Source organism: Zygosaccharomyces rouxii (assembly GCF_000026365.1).
Source record: "Zygosaccharomyces rouxii strain CBS732 chromosome F complete sequence".
Classification (NCBI taxonomy): Eukaryota; Fungi; Ascomycota; class Saccharomycetes; order Saccharomycetales; family Saccharomycetaceae; genus Zygosaccharomyces; species Zygosaccharomyces rouxii.
Window position 1 is genome coordinate 70,517 of NC_012995.1, and position 23,400 is coordinate 93,916.

General features: G+C 40.0%; 12 protein-coding genes and 1 non-coding gene across 13 annotated transcripts; 9 read left to right on the top strand and 4 right to left on the bottom strand.

The window, feature by feature from the left end:
- Positions 1-187: 187 nt before the first annotated feature.
- SUB1 (chromatin-binding transcription coactivator SUB1) lies at positions 188-901 on the top strand (the record flags this gene model as incomplete). The annotated part of the gene is made up of 1 exon (XM_002497192.1): positions 188-901. The coding sequence occupies one exon, from the start codon at positions 188-190 to the stop codon at positions 899-901; it is 714 nt and encodes a 237-aa protein (XP_002497237.1).
- A 344-nt stretch (positions 902-1,245) lies between these two features.
- Positions 1,246-4,047, top strand: MNR2 (putative Mg(2+) transporter MNR2; the record flags this gene model as incomplete). Its single annotated transcript, XM_002497193.1, has 1 exon — positions 1,246-4,047. One exon carries the CDS (start codon positions 1,246-1,248, stop codon positions 4,045-4,047), a length of 2,802 nt encoding a protein of 933 aa, XP_002497238.1.
- Positions 4,048-4,180: 133 nt separating this feature from the next.
- Positions 4,181-4,927, top strand: CCS1 (copper chaperone CCS1; the record flags this gene model as incomplete). Its single annotated transcript, XM_002497194.1, has 1 exon — positions 4,181-4,927. The coding sequence occupies one exon, from the start codon at positions 4,181-4,183 to the stop codon at positions 4,925-4,927; it is 747 nt and encodes a 248-aa protein (XP_002497239.1).
- A 79-nt stretch (positions 4,928-5,006) lies between these two features.
- ZYRO0F00968g (uncharacterized protein) lies at positions 5,007-5,711 on the bottom strand (the record flags this gene model as incomplete). Its single annotated transcript, XM_002497195.1, has 1 exon — positions 5,007-5,711. The coding sequence occupies one exon, from the start codon at positions 5,709-5,711 to the stop codon at positions 5,007-5,009; it is 705 nt and encodes a 234-aa protein (XP_002497240.1).
- Positions 5,712-6,105: 394 nt separating this feature from the next.
- Positions 6,106-6,225, top strand: ZYRO0F00990r. Its single transcript has 2 exons — positions 6,106-6,143; positions 6,182-6,225. It is a non-coding gene; the product is annotated as a tRNA-Leu (tRNA).
- Positions 6,226-7,649: 1,424 nt separating this feature from the next.
- ZYRO0F01012g (C2H2-type zinc finger protein) lies at positions 7,650-9,404 on the top strand (the record flags this gene model as incomplete). The annotated part of the gene is made up of 1 exon (XM_002497196.1): positions 7,650-9,404. One exon carries the CDS (start codon positions 7,650-7,652, stop codon positions 9,402-9,404), a length of 1,755 nt encoding a protein of 584 aa, XP_002497241.1.
- Positions 9,405-9,811: 407 nt separating this feature from the next.
- Positions 9,812-12,310, top strand: ELM1 (serine/threonine protein kinase ELM1; the record flags this gene model as incomplete). Its single annotated transcript, XM_002497197.1, has 1 exon — positions 9,812-12,310. One exon carries the CDS (start codon positions 9,812-9,814, stop codon positions 12,308-12,310), a length of 2,499 nt encoding a protein of 832 aa, XP_002497242.1.
- A 569-nt stretch (positions 12,311-12,879) lies between these two features.
- MIH1 (putative tyrosine protein phosphatase MIH1) lies at positions 12,880-14,667 on the top strand (the record flags this gene model as incomplete). The annotated part of the gene is made up of 1 exon (XM_002497198.1): positions 12,880-14,667. One exon carries the CDS (start codon positions 12,880-12,882, stop codon positions 14,665-14,667), a length of 1,788 nt encoding a protein of 595 aa, XP_002497243.1.
- A 211-nt stretch (positions 14,668-14,878) lies between these two features.
- Positions 14,879-15,394, bottom strand: IMP2 (endopeptidase catalytic subunit; the record flags this gene model as incomplete). The annotated part of the gene is made up of 1 exon (XM_002497199.1): positions 14,879-15,394. One exon carries the CDS (start codon positions 15,392-15,394, stop codon positions 14,879-14,881), a length of 516 nt encoding a protein of 171 aa, XP_002497244.1.
- A 659-nt stretch (positions 15,395-16,053) lies between these two features.
- Positions 16,054-17,421, top strand: RCH1 (Rch1p; the record flags this gene model as incomplete). The annotated part of the gene is made up of 1 exon (XM_002497200.1): positions 16,054-17,421. The coding sequence occupies one exon, from the start codon at positions 16,054-16,056 to the stop codon at positions 17,419-17,421; it is 1,368 nt and encodes a 455-aa protein (XP_002497245.1).
- A 79-nt stretch (positions 17,422-17,500) lies between these two features.
- ARP9 (Arp9p) lies at positions 17,501-18,992 on the bottom strand (the record flags this gene model as incomplete). The annotated part of the gene is made up of 2 exons (XM_002497201.1): positions 17,501-18,859; positions 18,963-18,992. 2 exons carry the CDS (start codon positions 18,990-18,992, stop codon positions 17,501-17,503), a joined length of 1,389 nt encoding a protein of 462 aa, XP_002497246.1.
- A 349-nt stretch (positions 18,993-19,341) lies between these two features.
- CSE4 (centromeric DNA-binding histone H3-like protein CSE4) lies at positions 19,342-19,941 on the top strand (the record flags this gene model as incomplete). Its single annotated transcript, XM_002497202.1, has 1 exon — positions 19,342-19,941. The coding sequence occupies one exon, from the start codon at positions 19,342-19,344 to the stop codon at positions 19,939-19,941; it is 600 nt and encodes a 199-aa protein (XP_002497247.1).
- Positions 19,942-20,036: 95 nt separating this feature from the next.
- Positions 20,037-22,283, bottom strand: HOF1 (formin-binding protein HOF1; the record flags this gene model as incomplete). The annotated part of the gene is made up of 1 exon (XM_002497203.1): positions 20,037-22,283. One exon carries the CDS (start codon positions 22,281-22,283, stop codon positions 20,037-20,039), a length of 2,247 nt encoding a protein of 748 aa, XP_002497248.1.
- Positions 22,284-23,400: the final 1,117 nt, after the last annotated feature.

A 23,400-nucleotide genomic window follows, 5' to 3' on the forward strand; every position in this document is an offset into this window, starting at 1 on the left:
ATTAGATTCTTTTTGACAAGTTTCTTAACATGTACATGAATCTTTTCACACATTCTGTATCCCACATTGATGGCTTGTAGTTTGGTTTGGGAAGTATTCAATTCGATAACAGGTTGCCCACCACCATAGTCTTTTTACAGTAACTTTACTGTATATTGGTAGCTTGCCCGGTGCAAACGCCACTACTATGTCTTATTACAACAGGTACAGAAACCGTAAGAAGTTTGAAGGTAGTCCAGCAGGATCAGCAGGATCAACTGGTAGTACAGGCTCTTCTAGTATTGCACAATCAGATGCTACTTTTGATTTGGGTAAAAATAAGAGAGTTACTGTGAGACAGTTTCGGAATGTGAATTTAATTGATATTCGCGAGTACTACATGGACACTTCAACGGGTGATATGAGACCTGGTAAGAAGGGTATATCATTGACTGAAGATCTCTACGACGAATTGTTAAAGCACAGATTAAATATCGATGAAGCATTGAGACGATTGGGATCAAAGAGACCTCGCACCAAGACGGTCCGTCTACTGTCGGACGAAGAAGATGAAGGTGCCGGCCAGGAGAATGTTAAGGAGAAGGAAACCTTTTCCCATAGTCGTAGTGAGGATGAATCGCCCAAAAAGAAGGTGAAACCTGCACCTCCTACTCTTCTTCCTCAAGAGGAGAAGAAGAAAAACGATGAAAGGGAAGCAAATGCAACTCTTGTAATTCCTGGTGCTTCTAAAAAGCAAGAACCAAAGGTGGAGCCACAACAAAAACAAGTACCACCACAACCAGAGCCAGTACCAGCTGCGTCAACATCGGCTCAAGACGAAGATGCCTCTGATGAAGAATTTGTTCAAAACCTAGAGGAAGAAATGAATAAAGCAGATGATGATATAAGTGAAGAGGAATAATCGAATCTGAACTTCATCATTCTTACAGTAACGAATCAGAGACACACACGTATATACATATAAGCTTAGAGAGAATTTCAACTTGAATCTTATTTTCATTTATGATTAGTATGTACGATCAGCTTTAACATCGCTTTCTCGGGGTTTCGAGATTTTGGGAAAATAACCACTAGACAAAAGTTTTAACTCCTTTACCTTTCGAAGGAGGCAGCGAATGAAGGTAAGAGTTATCCAAATAGAGTTTAAGAGTTTGTTGATGAGCAAACTAGACTAAACAAATCGCGAAGGGTCCTTTTTTCTGTTAGAAATACGTTACATAGCTCAGCATCTCATTAACGAACGCGATGAGTGATGATATAAGACCTGAATCACAACCACTACTTTCACCCAAGACTAGCAGATCTTCTTCTGAAGGGTCTAAGCATTTTGATCATGATCTTTTAACTCATTGGAAAAGACAACCTGACGACAAGAAAGAAAAGAAATCACTAAAATTTCGAAATGGACTTCGTACCGTTGGTGGTGAAAGTTTAGTAACTGATTTTGATCAAGCTGATTCTTGGGGGTTATTACACGAAGCTGATGATTCAAGCATTTCTAAAGTCAATACCGATAAAGATAATTTTATCGATCATAGACCAATATTGGAAAACATTGCTGGTAATAGATCGAACAGTATCCCGGCAAAATTCCCATCATCTCAACATAGAGCATCTTTACCTAATAATTCTGAACACCATCAGGCCGAAGGAGAAAAAGAGAGATTAGCTAGAATGTCACCATCAGAATTGGAAGAGTGGGCTAAACGTATGAACTATGGCAGTATTTCTCAAGGTCATACAGTAAAGAGATCGACAAGAGTTCATAGAAGAAATACTTTAGCAGGTGATGATGTGGTTATCGATGTAGATGAACTCATGGAACACGTCAAAGGTAATAATAAGTCTGGCTCCAGCTCAAAGAGTAATTCATCTGATCATTCTGGAAGAAATAGTTCTCCCGGTGATGGTTACAATTCTCGTCCAACTTCGAGAGGTTCATCAAACAATTCATCGCTAGATGATGTGTGTCTTTATTTGGAACATGAGAATAGTCCAGAGAGTAAAGTTTGGCCTGATATTGCTGTATTGGAAGAATTTTCCAAGGAGGAAACTGATAAGTTGAGAAAACAAGCCCTAGAAGATGCTGAAGAGTTCCATTTCCAATACGATGATGAAGATGAACCTGATGAAGAATCGCATAATAATAACAATGATGGAATTTTCTTCTCTAAACCTATTGTCACTAGTATCGATGTACCAGAATTGGGTAATAGAAAAGTAAACGAAGCTGAGCAGTTAAAGAAAGGTAGATTGAGACCAAGAAAACTAGCACCCTGGCATTTAAGAAGGAAGGCTTTAATGTCTTCGTCCTACCAAACTTTGAGAGATCATACGAAGCCATGTGATGATAATACTCATATGCGTGATAATTTCTTGGTGGGCCGTAACATTCAGTACCCTCCACATATTGTTAATAATAACCCTGAACACTTCAGGTTCACTTACTTCCGTGTAGATTTGGATTCTACAGTTCATTCACCAACTATTTCAGGTCTTTTGCAACCAGGTCAAAAATTTGAGGAATTATTTGTGGCTCCCGTCTACACCGATACATCGTCCAAGAGATCTGTAAATACTTCTACTTCGAAAGCTGGCACACCTTCCAATCAACTGTCCAATAACGGTATTAAAGCTCTTAATTCCGTGGCGGCTACCACTTCGGAATTGGAAAATGTACAACCTTTCTGGCTCGATGTTTTAAACCCCACCGAAGAAGAGATGAAAGTTTTGAGTAAAGCATTTGGTATTCATCCTTTAACTACAGAAGATATCTTTTTGGGTGAAGCCCGTGAAAAAGTGGAATTGTTTAGAGATTATTATTTGGTGTGCTTTAGAAGTTTTGATATTGTCGCTGAAAAGCATATACGCCGTAGAAAGGAAAAACAGCAACAGTTGGAAGCAATATCACCATTGTCTGAACGTGAAAGTTTACATAGATCTCAAAACTCAGGCAAACATCCATCAGGCTGGTTACAATCGTTGTTGCGTCGTCGTCGTAGATCATCAGCAACAAGAACAGTAACTAATTCTAGTGAAAGACGCCGCAGGACGGAGAAGGAGAAAGAAGAGAAGCAAAGGTACAAGAGAAAATCTGGTGATCGTTATAAACCTCGTGAAGGTGAGTTGGAACCATTGAATGTTTACATCATTGTGTTTAGGACAGGTGTCTTGACTTTCCATTTTGCCCCCACCCCTCATCCTATCAATGTGAGAAGAAGAGCTAGGTTGCTGAAAGATTATCTAAATGTAAGCTCCGACTGGATTGCCTATGCATTGATTGATGATATCACAGATGCATTTGCCCCCATGATAGAACTAATTGAAGATGAAGTGTACGACATTGAAGATGCAATTTTAAGAATGCATAGTTCAGATGATTCTAGCGACGATTCTGATGACGATAGTGAAGATAGTGATTCTGATCACGAATCATTTCCCTTCGATAGGACTTCACGTCGTTCTACTGTGACTTCTGGGTCTCGTTCTGATAGCTCAAGATTCACCAGATCTCATTCCACAGGTGAATCGACATTTAACGAAAACCTGATCGGTTGGAAGAAGAAAGGTGACATGTTAAGACGTATTGGTGAATGTCGTAAACGTGTAATGAGTATTTTAAGACTACTGGGATCAAAGGCAGATGTGATTAAGGGTTTCTCTAAGCGTTGTAACGAACGCTGGGACGTTGCACCACGTTCAGAGATTGGTATGTACTTAGGTGACATCCAAGATCACATTATAACGATGGTATCATCACTAAACCACTACGAAAAATTGTTAAGCCGTTCTCATTCCAACTATTTGGCCCAAATCAATATTGACATGACCAAAGTTAACAACGATATGAATGACGTTTTGGGTAAAATAACCATCTTAGGTACTGTTGTCCTACCAATGAACGTCATGACAGGTTTATGGGGGATGAACGTTCTAGTTCCAGGCCAAGAGAGACCATCGTTAGCTTGGTTCTATGGTATCTTCGCTACTATGGTTATTATGGCATATACGGCTTATTTGTATACGAAGCGGAGGTTCGGGTTTTGAAATCTTACTAAGGCCCTGTCAACGACATGCGATGACTATAGTACTATAATAATAATAGTTAAATACAAAGAACAAGATTAAAGATTGTTATTGAACATTGCTTTTGAGGATCGTAGGATTCTAACTAAGCACTATGACTGCTACCGATTTGCCTAATGGTGTATTTGACGCTACGTATGCTGTTCCTATGCATTGTGAAGGTTGTACGAATGACATAAGGAACTGTTTAAGTACAATACCAGGTGTTAAAGAATTGAGTTTTGATTTGAAGCAACAGATGATGAGTGTCAATGGTAATGCACCACCATCAAGTATCATTAAAGCATTGGAAAGATGCGGCAGAGATGCCATTATAAGAGGCACTGGTAAACCAAATACTTCTGCGGTGTCCATCTTGGAGACATTTGAAAAAATCGATCTTACCAAAGACACCCCTGTTAGGGGGCTTGCACGTATAGTGGAGGTTGACGACAAGAAAACATTTTTCGATGTAACTTTGAATGGTGTTCCATACAAGGGGAAATACTACGCCAGCGTTCATGAAGATGGTGACATATCTGGAGGTCCAGCAAGTACGGGTGGAATATGGTATCGATTTGAAGACCCAATTGTTTGTAATGAACCAAGCGATTTAGATCCAAAACTTTACAGTGGCCAAGCTTTTCTAAAGGCTCCAGTATCCGTTTGGGAAATGATAGGGCGTAGTTTTGTTGTAACGACCGGTGACGATCACTCAACTGGTAAGCATGATCAACACGAATACTGCGGTGTCATTGCACGTAGTGCAGGAATTTGGGAAAATGATAAGCAGGTGTGCGCATGCAGTGGTAAATCCATTTGGCAAGAGCGTAAAGATGCTTTACGTAACAATATTAAATGAATAAACAGTTAAACAAACAAAGTTAGAATGCGGTAGAGAAATACGATTTCTGTCATATAGTGAAGAGTTTAGTATGTCATCAGACGTTTCTTGGGAATTTAGCTCCCGGATCGGCAGCAGCAGCAGCAGCACCGGCAGCAGCACCGGCAGCAGCACCTTTGGGTACAGCAGCAGCAGCGCCACCAGCAATGGGTTCATTAACAGGAGGAGCAGCAGCACCACCCGCTACACCGGCTTGAGGCTGTTGTTGTTGTTGCATCAATTGTTGAGGGGCCTTCATTGGATTTTCAGGTTTTTTTTGTTCCGCGACTGCTGGCACACCTTGAATGCCAGCGGCTCCAACGCCTGCAGCACCATTTGCAGCACCTGCAGGGGCGGCAGGAGCAGCAGGGGCCGCTGCACCTGCGGCACCGTCAGGTTTATATTCCTTTTCGAGGTTTTTCACCTCTTGTTGTAATGCGACCTCATTGTTGAACTGGGCACCTGAAGCACCAACTTTTTCCATTTCTTCCTTTTCCTTATCTTGAGATGACGCAACGGCAGCAGCAGCAGCAGCGGCATTCAACCTTTCAGCTGAAGGTGCCGCTTGATCCAATTCGTATTCACTCTCCTTATTTAGATCAGAGTAAGCAAATCTGAACAATAGAAAGAATCCCAGCAGTATTGAAGAGTAGATCAATATTTTCTTCATCGGCGTAGTAAGGTATCCATTTCTTCTCTTATTACCACTACCATTTTTGTATCGAGGTAACAGGTCTCTCTTCCTCCTAATTCCACCTTGCATTAGAAACGTCTTCCAAAGAGGATCTAGATCTACAGATAAACCAACTTGAAGATTTCAATTGAAGAGTCTTTTAAAGCCCAAAAACCGTACTTTAACCGGAAGTATGTATCGAAGTAATTTTTTCCAGCTTACGTTACAGAAGCAAGTGTATTCAAACTTCGACGAAATTTGAGCCCTTACGAGGAACACTAACTAAACGCGCGAGACCACGTGATGAACTAAACGACATAAAGGAAGCAGAACCGACATCTTTTCAGAACGAGCAGCTGCACAGTTAAGACGCTCGAGTATATCAAGGCTCCTTACTGTAAAAACACTCCAAAACATAAATTTTGCGTTTTACTTCAGAAACGTACACTGTTAAAATACGAGCACTCCAACATCAAGTTTACATGGTTGTTTGGCCGAGCGGTCTAAGGCGCCTGATTCAAGAGTTCGACTCTTACTGACAGCAAAAACTGTCAGGAAATCTCAGGTATCGCAAGATGCGTGAGTTCGAATCTCACAGCAACCACTTCTTTTTTGTTTTGTAAAACCGCTCAAACACCCACACACCCGAGACATTCGCATGCAGGAAATAGCTAAAAAGGAAAAAAGAAGCTTCAGAGCAAAAAACAAGAAACAAACAATGATTCACCTTGCATCAGTCCACAACGGACGTCAAGGCAAGAAGCCCTGGGAAAAAGCTTAATTCTTGTCTAATCTGAACAGTCTCGTTTAGAACCCTCCCCTCCCCTCACTTCTACCTACTGTTCTAATGCGGTTGCTACCACAGTTGCTACCGCCATATAGCTACTGCCGTAGCTACCGCCATCAACGCTAAGATACCTAATGGTCTCATCTCACCTACAGAATATGACGACTTGGACCACCAATGACGCTGAAAAGCCAGTCCCGACTAGCGGGACCGACAAGCGGCACTCTTGACACAAAACGGCTACACATACAGCTTTTATCTCTCCCCTATGCCTTGTCCCCTGCTTCGGGGATAAAATTTGCGCCCAGAGCAAAATCGGAACAACGTTGTTCGACTTGATTATAGTTTAGCTCTAAAAACATTTACTCAAGGTACCTTACCTAACTATGCCATGTCTTTGACTTCTCTTACTGCTTGATTCGTTCCGCATTATCCGATTATTTACGCCTACGTGTATTTAGGTTTAAGCCAATGAATCGGGTATACCAATACGGTAGGATACGGCATGAATGCGCCATGCTTCAATGGCACTTTTCGATCCATCCGAGCTATTAACCCACCAATTAGCATATGCACCACCGCATCTTTACAGTATACAAACGCTTCACTACGTTAGTTCCAGTCGTTAACTATGGGAAAAACCCTGATCCGACGTAGTCCTAGGCAACAATTGTAAATCCCGGCTGGCCAAATTTAGTACTTCTACTTACTATTCTTGCGATAATGGGACAAATTCCTTTATTGTAACAGACAAAGCACCGGGAGTATCACAGTACTGCCGCTAGGACGAATAATAATGGTGCTTCTCATATCATGCGGCTCTCTATCGGATTGTCGTTAGAATTCGTTAATATTCACCAAAATACTATTCTAGCTGGCCCCGAGGGGTCACCCCACCATAATTAGTTGTCTAGAAGGCGAGCGACTAAAAAGCGCCCTGCAGGATTTACATCAATATAGCATTTATTGATACATAATGCAATTTATAAAATAGGAATATTGTTAGCACAGCAGTTGTTTAATTACTCGCTACCAAATAAGTTTGCAAAGGCCTCGGATTAGGCGTTCACCCAGAAACAACACTAGGTCTAATTGGTTTAAAATATAGACGGATAGATATTTTAATACCTTTTCATAATTTTTTTTTACGTTGGAGTTAAGTTAAGCTTTTTGTTTAAAAGCACGAGAACAAGTCAATAAATAATAGGGTCAGAAAGAAAATACGGTAAAGAACAGTAACAATGAGTGGATTATTTCAAGACTACGATTCAAATGCAGCTGCAACAGCAGCTGCAAATATACCCGATGTCTTGCCTAAGGAGTTTCTTGCGGAAGATTTAATTACAGATTCACGTAATGATACCGCAACTTCGCTTTCCTTAGATTTGAGTAAAGAAGGTGGGTTCTCATCAGCAGGAGATAGCATTTCTAATTCAGCTTCTGCTAAGCATGACCAGGGAAACCAACAGAATTTGGTAGGGACATCACCTTTAGAAGCGCTAGAAACAACAAAATTACCGCTATCTACACCGATGTCCATGATAGAGAACACGAATACTAACTCCAATGCCGGTAATGGCAGTGGAATAGATCCAAATCTTTTGAATAACAACTTGTTTATGGATTCACTCGGATTAAGTCCACCAACTGAGGAGTTGAGTGGACCTGACCCATATTCACAACCAAGTTTGAACTCGTTATTAGATGATTACGTTTCTACGGAGATGCTTCTGAACAATAATAACCAAGGCCCAATACAAGATACTGTCACCAGTCCCGTACCGGACGTGACTGGTTCAAGGGGTTCAATCTCACACTCGGTAGATTTTTGGAATTTGCCCAACAATCCCAAGACAAGAAGACGTACGACTGGATTCACGGGAATTGATAGTGAACTGTCTGATGTTTTGAATGGGTACCATCTAAATTTAAGACGGAATTCCTTGAGTAATAATGTAGGTGGTGCACCACCGCCATCCCAACGGCATGGATTTAAAAAACAGCCGCAGAGAAGTTCAATGTCCGTCTTGGATGGTCCGTTGAACACAGATTTGTTTAACAAGATATATGAAAATGGCGTGTCGTCATCAAATTTGAAACTGGTCTCACCTTGGGAAAAGAATACGAATGGTGATGACGATCAAGGTTTACCTTCAAATTTAGAACCGATGATGTCACCCAAATCTCCAAAGAACGTTATTGGTACTGGCACTGGTAGCGGTACTGGCGGTAAACGGAGACCAGCGACGTCAAATCAGAACTTTATCAATCCCTCAATGGTTCTGTCTGACAATGCATCTACTTCTGCAAAGGTTGCCACTACAGGTGGTGGTAATAGCGAAGGGAGTTTTGATTTGTCTCTCGATCCACAGGCGATTATGCGCGAATCTCCGGGTCCGAATCAAGTGGAGGGGGGCATACCTTCACCACTAGTGTTACCGCAGGAGCTTTCTTCACCCTCACCTAAAGAACAAGAGGCTACAACGCTAGGGCAACAAGATCCATTACCGTTGGGGCAACAAGAGCCATTGCCATTGGGGCAACAAGAGCCATTACCGTTGGGAGTTCCAGAAACTCCGCTACCATTGACGGTGCCACAACAATCACAAGCACAAGCACAGGCGCAGCATGAAATCCAGAGTCCTCCTCGGCCACTTGCAGCACCTGCAGCAGCTAGAAGAAGGATGTCAACTGCCAACATAATGACTATTCACAATGGTAACGGTGCTGTTAATGTTCAAAACCAGCCTACAGTGTCAAGCAGAAAAAACAGTAGATCCATTACACCAATGAACGCATCCGATGAAGATGTGAAACCTTTTAAATGCAAAGAGTGTTCGAAGGCATTCCGTCGCAGTGAACATTTAAAAAGACATATCAGGTCTGTGCATTCAAGTGAACGACCATTTGCCTGTATGTTTTGCGAAAAGAAATTCAGCAGAAGTGATAATCTGTCCCAGCATTTAAAGACCCATAAGAAACATGGTGACTTTTGATTGATTGATTTTATTATTATTATTATTGTTGTTGTTGTTGTTATCATTTCCCCTCCGTTCTTCCTTTATAAAGTGCATACTAGATAGATATGATACCAAGCGATATGAGTAAATGGTGCATGAGACTGATGATTACGAAATTGATTATAACGATAAGAATAACGATAAAAAACAAACAAACAAAACAATTGAAATTGTAGTATTCCAACTCCTTATATAATTATAAGTCACTATTATTGTTTTTCCCATCTTATTGTTCTTGCGTATTGTTCTCGGTCCAGGTTCGCGTTGGCTCTTCAAGATGAGATGGTTGAAAAAAAAACACACATGTATGTATTATACAACATAAGTGTTAATGGTTGAAGAGATTTATATAGTATACCCCTTGACATACGTCTCCTATAATTATGTCTCAGCGATTGATAATACCGACACTAATACCCGAATGGGCTAATCCACCACCATCGAATGAATCCGAATCGTCGACACCTTTAAGGCGAAGTCAGTCAAGGGAATCGTCATCACAGTTAAGACCCACCTACCATGGGATTATTGAGTCGAATCTGGACTCTATTACTGTTCAAATCAAACCATTGGCATCGTTAATTGAACATGAAAATCGGCGCAAGATTAATGAATTCAATTTAGGTTCATCTATTGGATATGGTCAATTTGGTAAAGTTTACAAAGCCCGTTTACAAAATCATATATATGCTATCAAAAGTATTGCAAAGAAACCATGGAATGCTCAACAGTATTCTATGAATCAAACAATGAGACAGATTAAATTATGGAGACATCAAGGCGGTGGTTATAACCTTACAGGTGATGAAGCAGTTATGATGATGAATGTACAAAAATGTCGATGGGAAATTTATATCCTTAGCAAATTACGCTCACCTTATGTGGTACAGTTACACAAATTTTTGGATTCACCTGTGAGTAAAGCTATTTGGATAGTTAACGAATGGTGTAGCTTAGGCGAGCTGGAGTGGAAGAGAAATTCCGTGGATGAAATTCCAGTACAGTGGTCTCAAATGATAGGAGAGTGCGATGATGTATTAACATTTGTGGAAAAAGCATTACACGATTTGACACAAGGATTAGCGTATTTGAAGAGTCAAGGCTGTATTCATCGTGACATTAAGCCATCAAACATCTTAGTTGATGGTAAACAAAAGCTACTAAAATTATCAGATTTTGGTTGCTCAATTTTGTCACCGCAAGTATTGCCATTTGAAGATGATTCATTAACTGAGTGTTTCCAGGCGGAATTGAATAAAATTGTAGGGACACCGGCTTTCATTGCACCTGAATTATGTCAATTCGGTAATCCAGGAGCAGATGATGTTAAGGATGGATTTAAATTAGACGTTTGGTCAACAGGTGTGACGTTATATGGATTATTGTACAACGAACTCCCGTTTTACGGTGAAAGCGAATTTGATACTTATCACAAAGTAATTCACAAGACATTGGAAAACCGTCTAAACGGTAATAGAGTTAACGATTTAATCATTGGTAGAATGCTAGAAAAGGATCCTCAGATTAGAATAGGTGCGGAAAAGTTACAAGAATTGGTAATACTGGACCATAAATCCTTTACTGCTTCTGTGAAACAGGGAAAACCTACAACAGCGGCAATAGCAAGAAAATCCACAACCGAAAAGCATCCAACGAGTATACAAAAGTTTTTCACCAAATTTTTCAAATTAAGGAAAAAGGATAAAAGTACAAAAAAATCTGTAGCCAAATCTTCGAATTCTTCCGCTAACTCTCCAACAATATCACCGGGAACTTTTAACTCAACAGTGGGTGCGCCACCAAACAGTGACCCCTTAAGTAAACCAAGCCCAAGTCCGAGACCCAGTCCATTCCCTCAAGATGACGATTTTAGCGAGCCAAGTCTACATTCATCATTATCGTCCTTTGAAGAACCTGTACAAGTCTCGGATCTTTTCAAGCAAGACAGTGCGCCTTTAAATAAACAAGTGAGCCCACCTCCAAGTGATAGTGGCATAGTAGAAAGTACAATGTCAGCATCGGAAAGCGAACCGCGCAGACTAGATGAATACCGACTTCCACGGTCCAGTCACAAGTCTTCTCATGCAACATCACCAGAACTTAGCCACCCACATGCGGGAAACACAAGCTTGGCAGATGCAAATTACGAGGATGAACCAAGAAAACTTGATAGTTACGACCTTCCGCAACACCATGATTATCCAACCCATTCACGTCAATTTAGCACAGAAGTTTCAGAAATGCATTCTTCTCACGGTAGTTTTGAGTTGAAGACACCACCAGAACTAGCTCGCATGATCCATTCCCGACAACCAAGTAATTTGGATGGACAGACAAGCCGAGACATTAACCTAACCAATCATTCACATCCTAGCTTTCAGCTGAGTTTGAAGGAGGGAACGGAGGATTCTTACTACGACACAAGCATCGCTAGCAAACAACCCAGTTTCCAATTAAGCGTACCTCCAGAGATAATCCAAGAGAGAAGTCCACCACCTGTAAATCCAACTCCACAACCATCAGGTGGGTCTAGAAATTTATACCAACACCGTCATCAACCTAATGCTAGCACTTCAACGTCCTCAAGTTCACCGATAAAGATCCCAACCCCGATGAAAGCTCTTATACACTTGGGGAATTCTCCGGTTAAAGAAGGAACAGCAACAGATACAGCACAACACGATTCTCCATTGAAGGACCAAGGACAAAATCAAGCTCATAAAGCTAACGGACTAGCCCACTCAAAGGATATTTCCAACTTCCAAAACTACATATTTCAGCAGGGAACTAACGACGCGGGACCACAGGACAAGCACAAATCAGTTCTTACAGAAGATCTTATTGAAAAGTATCTGAACTACGCTGATAACAGTCAATCGTAATCATAAAAAGAGGCATTGAGGTCATCAATAGGCTTTTGAGCGAGTGGTCAATGAACGGATGACCTCATCGCGAAATTAGTGAGCGCCGCGTTTGAATATTTTTCTTTTTCATTGTGGGAACTCAATGCGTTCAAACATCAAGACCTCCTACTGTAGGCCGCAAACAAAAAAGATCTGAAGGGGATCAATCTTCTACAACTTCTCGCACTATTCCTTTGTTACTAGTTCTTAAGAGACGAGTATTGAGTGGAGTTGCTTAACAACTTCTGGTAGCGTTGGCGAAGTTGACTGAATTTTGGGAAGGTACTAGGAACGGACTTTTTAGCTGGAGGAAACCCGGCCAATATCGAAATAGAATTAATTGTATTAGGGCTTGTACGTATGAGATTTTAACAAAAAGTAAGAGATTTGATAAAAGCGGATATAGGTAAATCAGAAATAGCGATAACCAAATCCGAGATCTCAGTTCAATTCAATAGATTCGTTTGTTTACCTTCAATTGGTTATTTGTGTCACTTGCTGCAAGGTGAAATATTGGTTTCCTTTTGGGGTCAGATCAAAACCAAATCATGGTAAGATTTCTGTCTTTTAATTCTCCAAATGAGACCGATGTTGATGATAGTAATAAAAACGGTAACAATCTAATGCGTAAGATGGCGTTAGGTAGTAAGTTTGGTGATGAGAATGGGGGGCTGTTAAAGAATATTCATTCGTTTTTGAGACCAAGGAGAAGAAATAGTAATACGAGCGGTAGTACGAGCCGCAGTAGTGGTAAAGAGGAGGTATTAGACCAGGACCAGGACCAAGATCAGGATCAGGATCAGGATGAAGATATGAATGTTATGAATTTTAATTTTCAAGATGGCAGTTCAAGCCCATCATCGTCATCTGGATTTAATCAAAGTGGTAGTGCATCACCACTGCCCGCCATACGGAAAAGTGTTTCCACATTAATGACGGATACGAAGAACACTAATATTAGTGGTAATGTCAATACTAACAATAACCCTGTGGATCAGAACCTGGTAATGGAAGAACTCTTCAACCAGCCAATTCCGCCATCAAGATCTTTGCACAGAAGTGGTAGTTCTGCATCTATAAGCCCCTCTAGAAGACCACCGGGTCTTTTTAGACATAGCAGTCTAAGTTCAAACCGTAAAGATCGCAAATCAATGAGGAATGGTCCAAGAATGGGCGGCAGTCTGCGTAAGATGAGTACAATGGATTCACCTGTAAGTGACATCTTCGGGCCACCGCCTCCTAAATTTCATTCAAGGTCAAGTAGTAACTCACTTCACACTACTAGAAGGAAGGCTATAGAATCTAGACTTTCACAGAGTTCCATACCTCATTTTTATGATGAAAACTGTTCATCTGATAATTACCCAAGAATTACCGCGGAAACTTTACAAACAATTATGGATTACGGTATCCATAAACCTCAATATGACTCGTTCTGTATCATCGACTGTAGATTCGAATACGAGTTCAAGGGGGGTCATATTAGCAATGCATTAAACATTTGTTCAAGGGAAGGCTTGGAACTGGAATTTATCCAAGAAATACGTCCCTTCCCCACACTTTTGATCTTTTATTGTGAATTCAGTGCTTACAGAAGTCCATTAATGGCGTCACATTTAAGAAACTGTGATCGTATCTCTAATTATGAAGAGTACCCAAATCTTTTCTATCCAGATATTTTAATTTTGGAAGGTGGTTATAAAAGTTTCTTTGATAAATTTCCACATCTTTGTTACCCATGTAATTACGTGAGAATGAATTCCACAGAAAATTTAAACGATAGAGATCAAGAACTGGATAGATTCAGACAAGATTCTAAGAAGATGGTCTCTAGAAATAGCTCCTCAAGCCGGATAACTACAATGTCAATGTCGACGTCATCCATCATTAATAAACAGCCACTACAACCAACAAGGGGACCATCACTCACTCATAAAACCAACAGTTCAACGTCATCACCTTTCTTCAAATATGAACCACCTCCAAAACTTTCATTATCCAAACATGGAAATAGTCCATTTCTCAGCAGTGATGAATCTTGCTCTTCAAGTCGCATGTCATTCTCTAATAGTCCTAACTTAAGTTCTAGCAAGATGCTTGCTGTTGATGCATTGGAGGTAGAATCTTGTTACAGTTTTGACGATAATGAAAGTACTTTTACAACATCACCAGGTCCATTTGGAACACCAACAATGAGCGGCGGTGGTGCTGGTCATGGTGGTGCTGGTCATTACAACAAGCATGATTTGGAGTACAATAATAGTTCGTTAAATCCTGTCAAGAAATCACTATTCCCTGATATTTTGCTGGAAGAAGAAAACGAAAGGGTCAAATAATTCTAACGATAATTACGATTTTATTTTCTAATTTCTGTTGCATACCCATACCCATTCTAACAATAACTATTCAGTTCAAAGTTCGTATTTTTAATTTTTCCTTTTGGTTCATTTCATTAACTTTACAACCCTGAATCTTTATTAATATATTACATAGAAATCGAGAGATTGAAAATAATGTAATGTGATCTTTAACAATGATAAATTCCCTTCATTCACGCGTGGTTAAAATATTCTGTCTACCGGTACTCAACTGCAGATCTGCCCCCCATCGAGATGGTGGCCATATAACCTTAATAGCCTTACCAACAACCAAACCTGTAGAAAGCGACCCAAAATTATTACTATCCACACTGTGGAACACGTTATCACCTTCAACCCATACGTGGTTCCTGGGTATATTAACCACACTACGTGGATACGGATGTCGCGTTTTTACAGAATCATATTGTATACCTTTAATCCTTTTACAATAAACTTTATTTGGATCCATTGGCGATTTGAAAAGTATAATATCATCTCTGTTTAAATTAAATGCTTTCTTACAGTTAAATTTCCAAAGGAATACCCAATCGCTTGAAATTGACCTTTCGTTAGCGTTTAAAGTTGGTCTCATCGAAGAACCTTCAATCTTAGCGACATGGCAGACATTGTCATTGATCGTCATTATAACTGGAATCCATGTCAGTGTAATTAGGGAATATCTGAATGCTTTTTGAGAGGGCATTGGCCAAAAATGTAATGGGTCAGATCTTGAATCGATGCTTCTTTACAATTACAAAGTGGACCCGCTTGTCATGTTTAAGGTGAGTTCGAAATTTCTCGGATTCTTGAAACGTTTTGTCAACTGAGATGCGTTGACTACAACAGAATACAAAAGACTAGCAAGAATGAAGAATAGATTATAATAGATTATCCGACATTGATAAGAACTTCTCAATGTATTTACAGTTAAAGACAGCAATCACTGCAAACTATCGGTAATTGCATGCATAGGTCTCATCGAGGCTCGGAAGTCGCATTAAGAGAACAAGAGCAGATACGACTAAAGTGGCCAGCGAGCCACTCTCGAATAAGGCAGATCCAACCAGCAATAACCATTCCAATGATCGATTTCTAAACGTACCTTGTAGTTGATCGTTTTCAACCTTTTTCATCACATCTCATCACCTCGGGCCGAACCAGGTTGGATTGAGATGAGCATCAACTAGGTTCCGAATTTGATACCGATGAACTTTAACATATATTAAGGAACGATGAGTATAATCTATGGTGGAAACATGGCGAATGATCCAATAGAAAGCTACTAAGAAAGTTAGTATTCTTCACCTTTGCAAGTCTGTGAACTGCTTTTCGTGGTTTTTACCCTAGCGCTGTTCCTCAGAAATGGCGTCTCGAAAAGACCAGTTCATGAAAATATGGAATCATCCAGTGACAGACTTTCTCAGGGGTAAATGGTTTTTTTACATTTTAGCCATCTTCATATTACTTGCACATTTCTTCCCCAATTTTGCAGGTGATGATGGCATAATCAGAGGTCAGTACAGTATTGGATATGGAGCGGTTGCATGCATTTTTTTGAACAGCGGTTTAAACAACAAGACTAAACGGCTAATAGCTGAGATTTCCAATTGGAGAGCCCACATCACGGTAATTTTACTAAGCTTTTTCATAACCTCATCCATCGTGTTTGCATTTTGCTGTGCAATAAAGAAGGCTCATGATAAAAATATGGACGATTGGGTTTTAATCGGTTTTTTACTTATGGCGGCATCGCCAACAACGGTGGCCTCCAATGTAATGATGACCAGTCAAGCTGGCGGTAATGATCTTTTATGCACTTGTGAAGTCTTCATAGGTAACATTCTAGGGGCATTTGTTACTCCTGGTATTATTCAACTTTTCACAGATTCCGCACTTTTCAAATTTGGTAACCCTGCGAATCATAGCAGCGTAAAGGACGTGTATCGTCGTGTTCTTTTCCAAGTGGGCCTTTCAGTGTTTGTACCATTAGCAACAGGTCAAATTATTCAAAATGTTCTGCCGAAACCGACTCAAATATACTCAAATTTTCTGAAGAAATACCACCTAAAAATTGGGGCTTACATGTTACTTCTTATCATGTTTAATTCCTTCTCTACTGCTTTCAAGCAAAAGGCATTTACAGAGGTTTCTCATGCATGTATCATTTTCGTTTGCTTCTTCGATCTAGGCTTGTACCTTTTCTTTACGGGAATATGCTTCTTATGTGCTAGGCCTTATTTATTGCTGCTACTCTTTAAAAAGAAGCCAGTTAAAGGTGAATCGTCCAAGTTATACTACTATTCTTACGGGTTATTCCGGCCCTTTTATTACAATAAAAGAGATACTGTTTGCCTGTTGTACTGCGGACCCGCCAAGACTGCAGCCCTAGGAGTTTCCTTAGTCACTTCACAATATGGAGATGAGAAGTCCAATTTAGGTAAAATGTTGTTACCACTTGTCCTATACCAAGCCATACAGGTTTTGAGTGCAAGTTTCTTGGTCCCACTATTCAAATGGTGGTGTAGCGACGAGATTGCCAAATTGGAAGCGCAGAAGACTGATTTAGAGAAGAATCCTACAGGAAAGGGCGAGCATGATAATTCATCAAATCAGGTCAATCAAGACGGTAATGTTGAAGAGCAGGAAAGTACTGATATGAGTAAAGACCAGCACACTGACGATTCTAAATCTCAATTCTTTTCCACTATCAATGAAAGTGCATCTTACTAAATAATCAAACATATTCGCATGTGTGCGTTGTAATTAATTATGATACTACATTCTTTTTTTACAATATTTTATCTTAGAATCAGAAAAACACATCCCAAAGAGAACTTGGTCCCATTAAATCGTAAATCTCTCTTGACAAATAGAAAGTATCCTTCGAATGTGCAAATATCTGTTTAGAAATCACTTGAGCTCCCAAAAATGGTATCTTCGCATATCCGTATTTCTTCCACTCGGGGAAATATTCAGGATACCTAGCAGCCTTTATTACTGTAGCAGCTTGAACGTATTCCAGATTAGACACAGATCCACTGCCCATGAATTTATTCTTCTGCTTTACAGTTAGTGATTCCATAGCATTTTGTTCTCTTTTCGATCTTTCTTCCTCTGGCTCAGTTACTAGATGATCTTTAATAAGTTTACCTAAAAGCACATCCTTGAATCCCTGAATAGATGAAGTACCGCCGACAATAATTATATTTTCCCATATGGCTCTCAATTTAATGACATCATCAATTTGATCCAAAACTTTACCCACTCTATCAGAAATTCTATTTATCAATTCATCACATCCTTGAAACCTTTGCTTTCCCACGGTGACACTATTACCTTCGTCATCTATAAATGTGTTTTTCTCCATCTGTGCATTTTTAATATTCTTTTCCTTCTTCTGCTTCTCCCTCTCTTCTAGAATTTCACGAGTATCACGTCCACTTGTCACAATAGCGGCCACGTCCAACGCACCCTCATCCTCTTCAGGATTTTCATGAAATGTGAATGCAGAAGATTTCTTGGCATCATCACTTAACACTTCAAAAATGGAGGATTTCTTTAAACTTTCGATTGTATTTCCTGATAGTTCTGGAAGAATTCTGGCCAAATTTTCATTTATCGTATTACCACCATAGGGAATCGTCGATGTTAGTGGAACAAGAGGTGCATAATCTACCACTGGAATAATATCTGTGTGTGCAGTTCCAATATCGATAACACAACAGTTTTGTAAGGACCCCATTGCGTAAGTGGAGCTAAGCGCCGTTGATAGTAGCATGGCACCATTAACACGCAGCGCTTCAAACAGAAATTGTACAATAGATTCTAGTTGGAATTGCGACCAAGAATGGTGTGTCACTATGAAAACTGGGATGTTGGATAATTCCGCATCGAATGAATCAGGACCTTTCAAATTTGATCTCTTGGAGAGAATGGAAACATATATGAGCCTTAAAAAGAACAAAAATGCCTCTAGGTCTACAATAGAGCCATTTTCAATTGGGTGTATCTCTTGAGATGTCTCTGTAGCTGATGATGAATATATTGGAACACCATCTGAATTTATAGTTTTAAATACACGGGTAGGGAATTCCATATCTGGCACTAGAAAAACATCATCGTGAAGACCAAACTGAACAACTGTAGTTTGAGATTTGGGATAAATTATCTAGATATAATAAATTAGTGGGTTAGTAACATGTACTTTAATTTCACTAGCATAGCTAAGAATACTTCAAATCTTGCGAAAAGAAGAAGAGAGTTGAACATACCAGTATGCTATCCAGCCTAAAGGGTGCCATAGTGCATTGACTTGAATACTATTTTCAATGGCTTTCCGATGCTCTTTTACCTTTAGCCTTTAAACTTAGTCTAAAGTTGCCAAAACTTTGACTTCAAACTGATGTTGGAAAAACAGTGCATTTCGTCAAAAGTGACTGCATTTTAACTGATCTCATCGCAATTAAAGAAGGGCTTCTTGACGACTACAAGTATTCATAACAGTAAGGTCAATCGAGTGGCGATAACTTAAACTACGATATTAAGCTACCATTTTATTTACTACTGTGTTCCACGGACAAGGCTTTACTCAAAGTCACCCATCGACAGAAGCATTAACGCGAAAACAAACCGTGTAAGCATATCAGGAAGATGGAGACTCGACAACTGGATGGTGCAGTTCACAATGGCTCAAGACTCTTAAGTCAGTTATCTGTAGAGCAAGAGCGAATTAACGAAAGGGCATCTCAGCTGCTGCAGCGTAATAGAGAGCGTAGGAGGTTATTACAACGTCAACAAGAAAGAAGGCGATACGAGGGCCCACCACGGTCATTGATCAATCATGACTATGGTGCTCCTAGCAAGAACGTGGAAGAAAATAGGGAACAGGAAAGAACTCAAATTAGACAGAGAAGACAAAGGATTAGATCTTCGCATAAGTTATCACAAAAGAGACGTACACCGAGTGATCAAGCTCTTTATGAGATAAGGAAATACCAGAGATCTACCGAATTGCTCATCTCAAAAATTCCATTTGCTAGATTGGTTAGGGAAGTTACTGAACAATTTACCACGGAAGAACAACAGCCGCGATGGCAATCAATGGCGGTACTAGCTCTCCAAGAAGCCAGTGAGGCCTATTTAGTGGGATTGCTAGAACATACGAATTTACTAGCACTTCATGCAAAAAGAATTACAATCATGAGGAAAGATATGCAGCTAGCGAGAAGAATAAGAGGGCAGTTTCTTTGAATAAAAAAAAGATAACGAATTGACAACAAAACTAAAGAATTACATATGGAAACTCATATACCATAATTATGATGCATGGAAATAAACTGAGGATATTAAGTCAAAGGTTTTATGAAATTATGGGGGATCAAACCAGAACTACTGCCCTGACTAACATAGTCGTTACTGTAGACCTCACCCCTGTACCACTCATCGTTGACCTCGCCTGTAATGAGTAGATAATCTCCCCTCTGGAATTGTGCAAGTTCAGGAACGTTCTCTTCATATAATGGATAGACAGCTTTAGCATATTTGATCACATGCTCACCATCGCTTGTCACTAGCGGTAAAGTAACTGTAATTCCATTGTCCCTTATACGACCAACTCTAACATCGGAAGCGGCAAATCCATTACTACTAATCTTCTGCATTTCAGTAAGTGCATCTTCAATCGGATTCACTGAATCCTTTACCACTAACGACTTACGACGAGATCTACCGGCGCTTGCATTCATCTCAGCATTGACAATTGTGGTATCTGTACTAACGTTTCTCACATTTTCCAGATGATGCTCGTCGCCACGGTCATGACGGTGAGATGCATAGCGTAACTCAGAATCATCGCCGTGATGATAAGCTGTTGGTGTGGGTGGGCTCTGTGGTGGGCTCTTTTGATTCACATAACTTATAGATTTACGCTTTCTGTTAGATGAATTCCAAGATTTCGCAAACCTTTGAGAGTCGTCTATGCTGTTGACAAATGAACTTACAGAAGTTGCCATTGAATCCATACTATGACGGCTCCTGACATGTGTGGTAAAATCTGTAGGGTTAGATGATGATTCTGATGAAGAGGATGATAACTCTTTGGTATTTGCGGGCATCGGACTTAGTCGTGTTGGAAAATTGCTTGAATGAGGAACCGAAGCATCCAAATTTCTTGGCTGTGATGATGCTGATGACGATGATGAGAACTCTTTAGTATGTGCGGGCATTGGACTTAGTCGTGTTGGAATGTGCCTTGAATGAGGGACCGTATCATCCAAATCTTTTGGTGATGATGATGATGATGACGATGATAACTTTTTCCTATGTAAGGGCATTGGACTTAGTCGTGTTGGAATGTACCTCGAATGAGGAACTGTATCATCCAAGTCTCTTGGTGCTGATGATGGTTGAATTACACGGGCTTCTCTAACGGTAGATTTGCACAATTTTTCCTGAGGTGCTTCTTCCTGCTGAGGTGTGTCATCATGGTGTCTTTCTTGAGGTATTCCTAGTGAAGTCTGATATTGTATAGCTGGTGGCGTACTATGTCTCTTTGCCCTAGATTCGTCCAAATTTCCTATACTCTGTAAATGAGAAGACAACCTCCGTAGATTATCCATATATGAAGACCTTCTTGATTTAGATGTTGAAAAATCATCATGATCGTTATGGGTATTGCAAGTATCTCCAAAACTATCTTTTCTATGGGCATCTAAATGTTCCATATGTCTATGGGAGTGTGTAGCACTTTGATGACTTTTGCGCTTTTCTCTTAACCTGCCTGTCCCATAAGTGCTAGAGAAATCCGAAATATCATCACCAGGTGTGTATGTAACTAATTGATTTGTGAGTGCATCCATTCTTGTTTGTTCCAAAACACTAGTTTCTATAGTAATTTCGGCATATTGCTGCAATTTAGTTTTTAAAAATGAAATTCTAGTGGTATCTAGCTCCTGGAGATCTCTAGTCACATTTGCCCATTCTCTAAACCAGTACTTTTGTGATGCCTTGTGCTCCTGTCTTAAAACATCTAGCTTTAATCCCACCTCCTTCGCTGTGGTCTCCCATTTGGTCAACTCCTTCTGGTTATGTTCATTCCTTTTAGCGCCAATGAGATTATCAGCGTTCAGCTGTAGATCTCTAGCTCTCACCTGAGCTTCCTGTAGCCTTTTCTCTAAATTTTCACAACCAACTTTCTTATTATATTTATCTACTCTCAGCCTTTCCACTTTCCCACTAAGTGTAGTGTATCTAGCTTGTAGCTGCTCTGCAAAAGATTTGATATTACTGTGGATCTGCCTATAAATAACTTCACTCTGTTTTGAATGCACTTGAGCCCTAGCTTTTTCATTTGTAAGAGCCAATTCAAATGATTTACTCAGATTACCATACTCTGCATGCTGATCCATATCCTTGCGCAACTTACTATTGATAGCGCCAAGCCGCCTTGCATAATCTTTTTCCAATTCACCTCTTTGTTTAAAAAAATTCACCATTGAAGTACATGATTTGATTCCTTCAGATATATGTTCCAGCAAAATGTTGACCCCATCATCATTGGGATCCCAAAAGCATAGCTCGTAGTTGTAACTCATCTCAATGTCTTTTTGATGAAGCTACCCAGGACTTGTCGGCTAATGGAAACAGAAAAAAGTAGAGAATTTAGCACGATGATTCTTAAACTAGACGATAATATTCCAGTCAGCCTTCTGATTAGTAGAGTAAAGGTTCTTAAACGTTTATTCAAACCTTTGGGCTAGGAAAATTTCAATACAATCGATCTTCGACATCCTTTTTCTTCCTTTACCTAACTAGCACTGTTGACATATTTCCGCATATGGAAAGGTAAGCACAACCTAAACAATCAAAGTTCCGAAATAGGAAAAGGGTGTTTTCGCAATTATGATATTGTTACCCGGGTCTGACGAATCGGTGGGTATCTACTACTGTAGATACTGTTGTGATAAGGGTAGCTGTCAATCCCATCGATCTTTGTCTCATTTGAAGCATTTGTAGCCTCATATTTAACCTCCTCCGCTACTAGGTAGAAGCCAGGGTCTGCAAGCTTGTTTAGTGGAGATTCGACGGAATCCCTTATTTCCGGTTGACGAAATGTCACGCTGAAGAAAACCCTGAAGGGCTAACCGCCAATTGGTCTCTCATTCTTAGTCTCAAGTGCCATACCATTTTAAACTTCATAAGCTTGAATTCCAACTATGGGTTATTCAAAAAGAATACTTTTTCTTTTTGTATGTATGTGTTCAAAAAGAAAACACTTGGTTGTCGGCAGAAGAAAATTCTTGGCGTTTTCTATGCATCGAAGCCGCGAACAATTGTTTTGATAATCCCGAAAGTTCCGTGAGATGGAGGGACCGGCAAAGAGATTATTCAAGGGACTACAGGTAAGTGAAAGGTCAAATAAGATAATATACTTCCGTAGGAGCTTTGTTCACATCAAACTTCATCATTGAAATGTATATCACATGATCTAGCAAGTCATTTCACAGCCAAAAGGATGGAAATATCCCACATGATTGTCACATGGTTTGGAAAACATAGCAAAAACCAATGCGACGACCAATTTCCGTAAAGGGTCAAGTTGTATCGTTCAAAAGGGAAATTCTGTTTTCTCGAGATTCCCAAACAGCACTCACACTTCCCAAACTGGTAAGCAGTGTTTTTTGCTAGCGGATTTAGTTCGCAGAGGGTGGT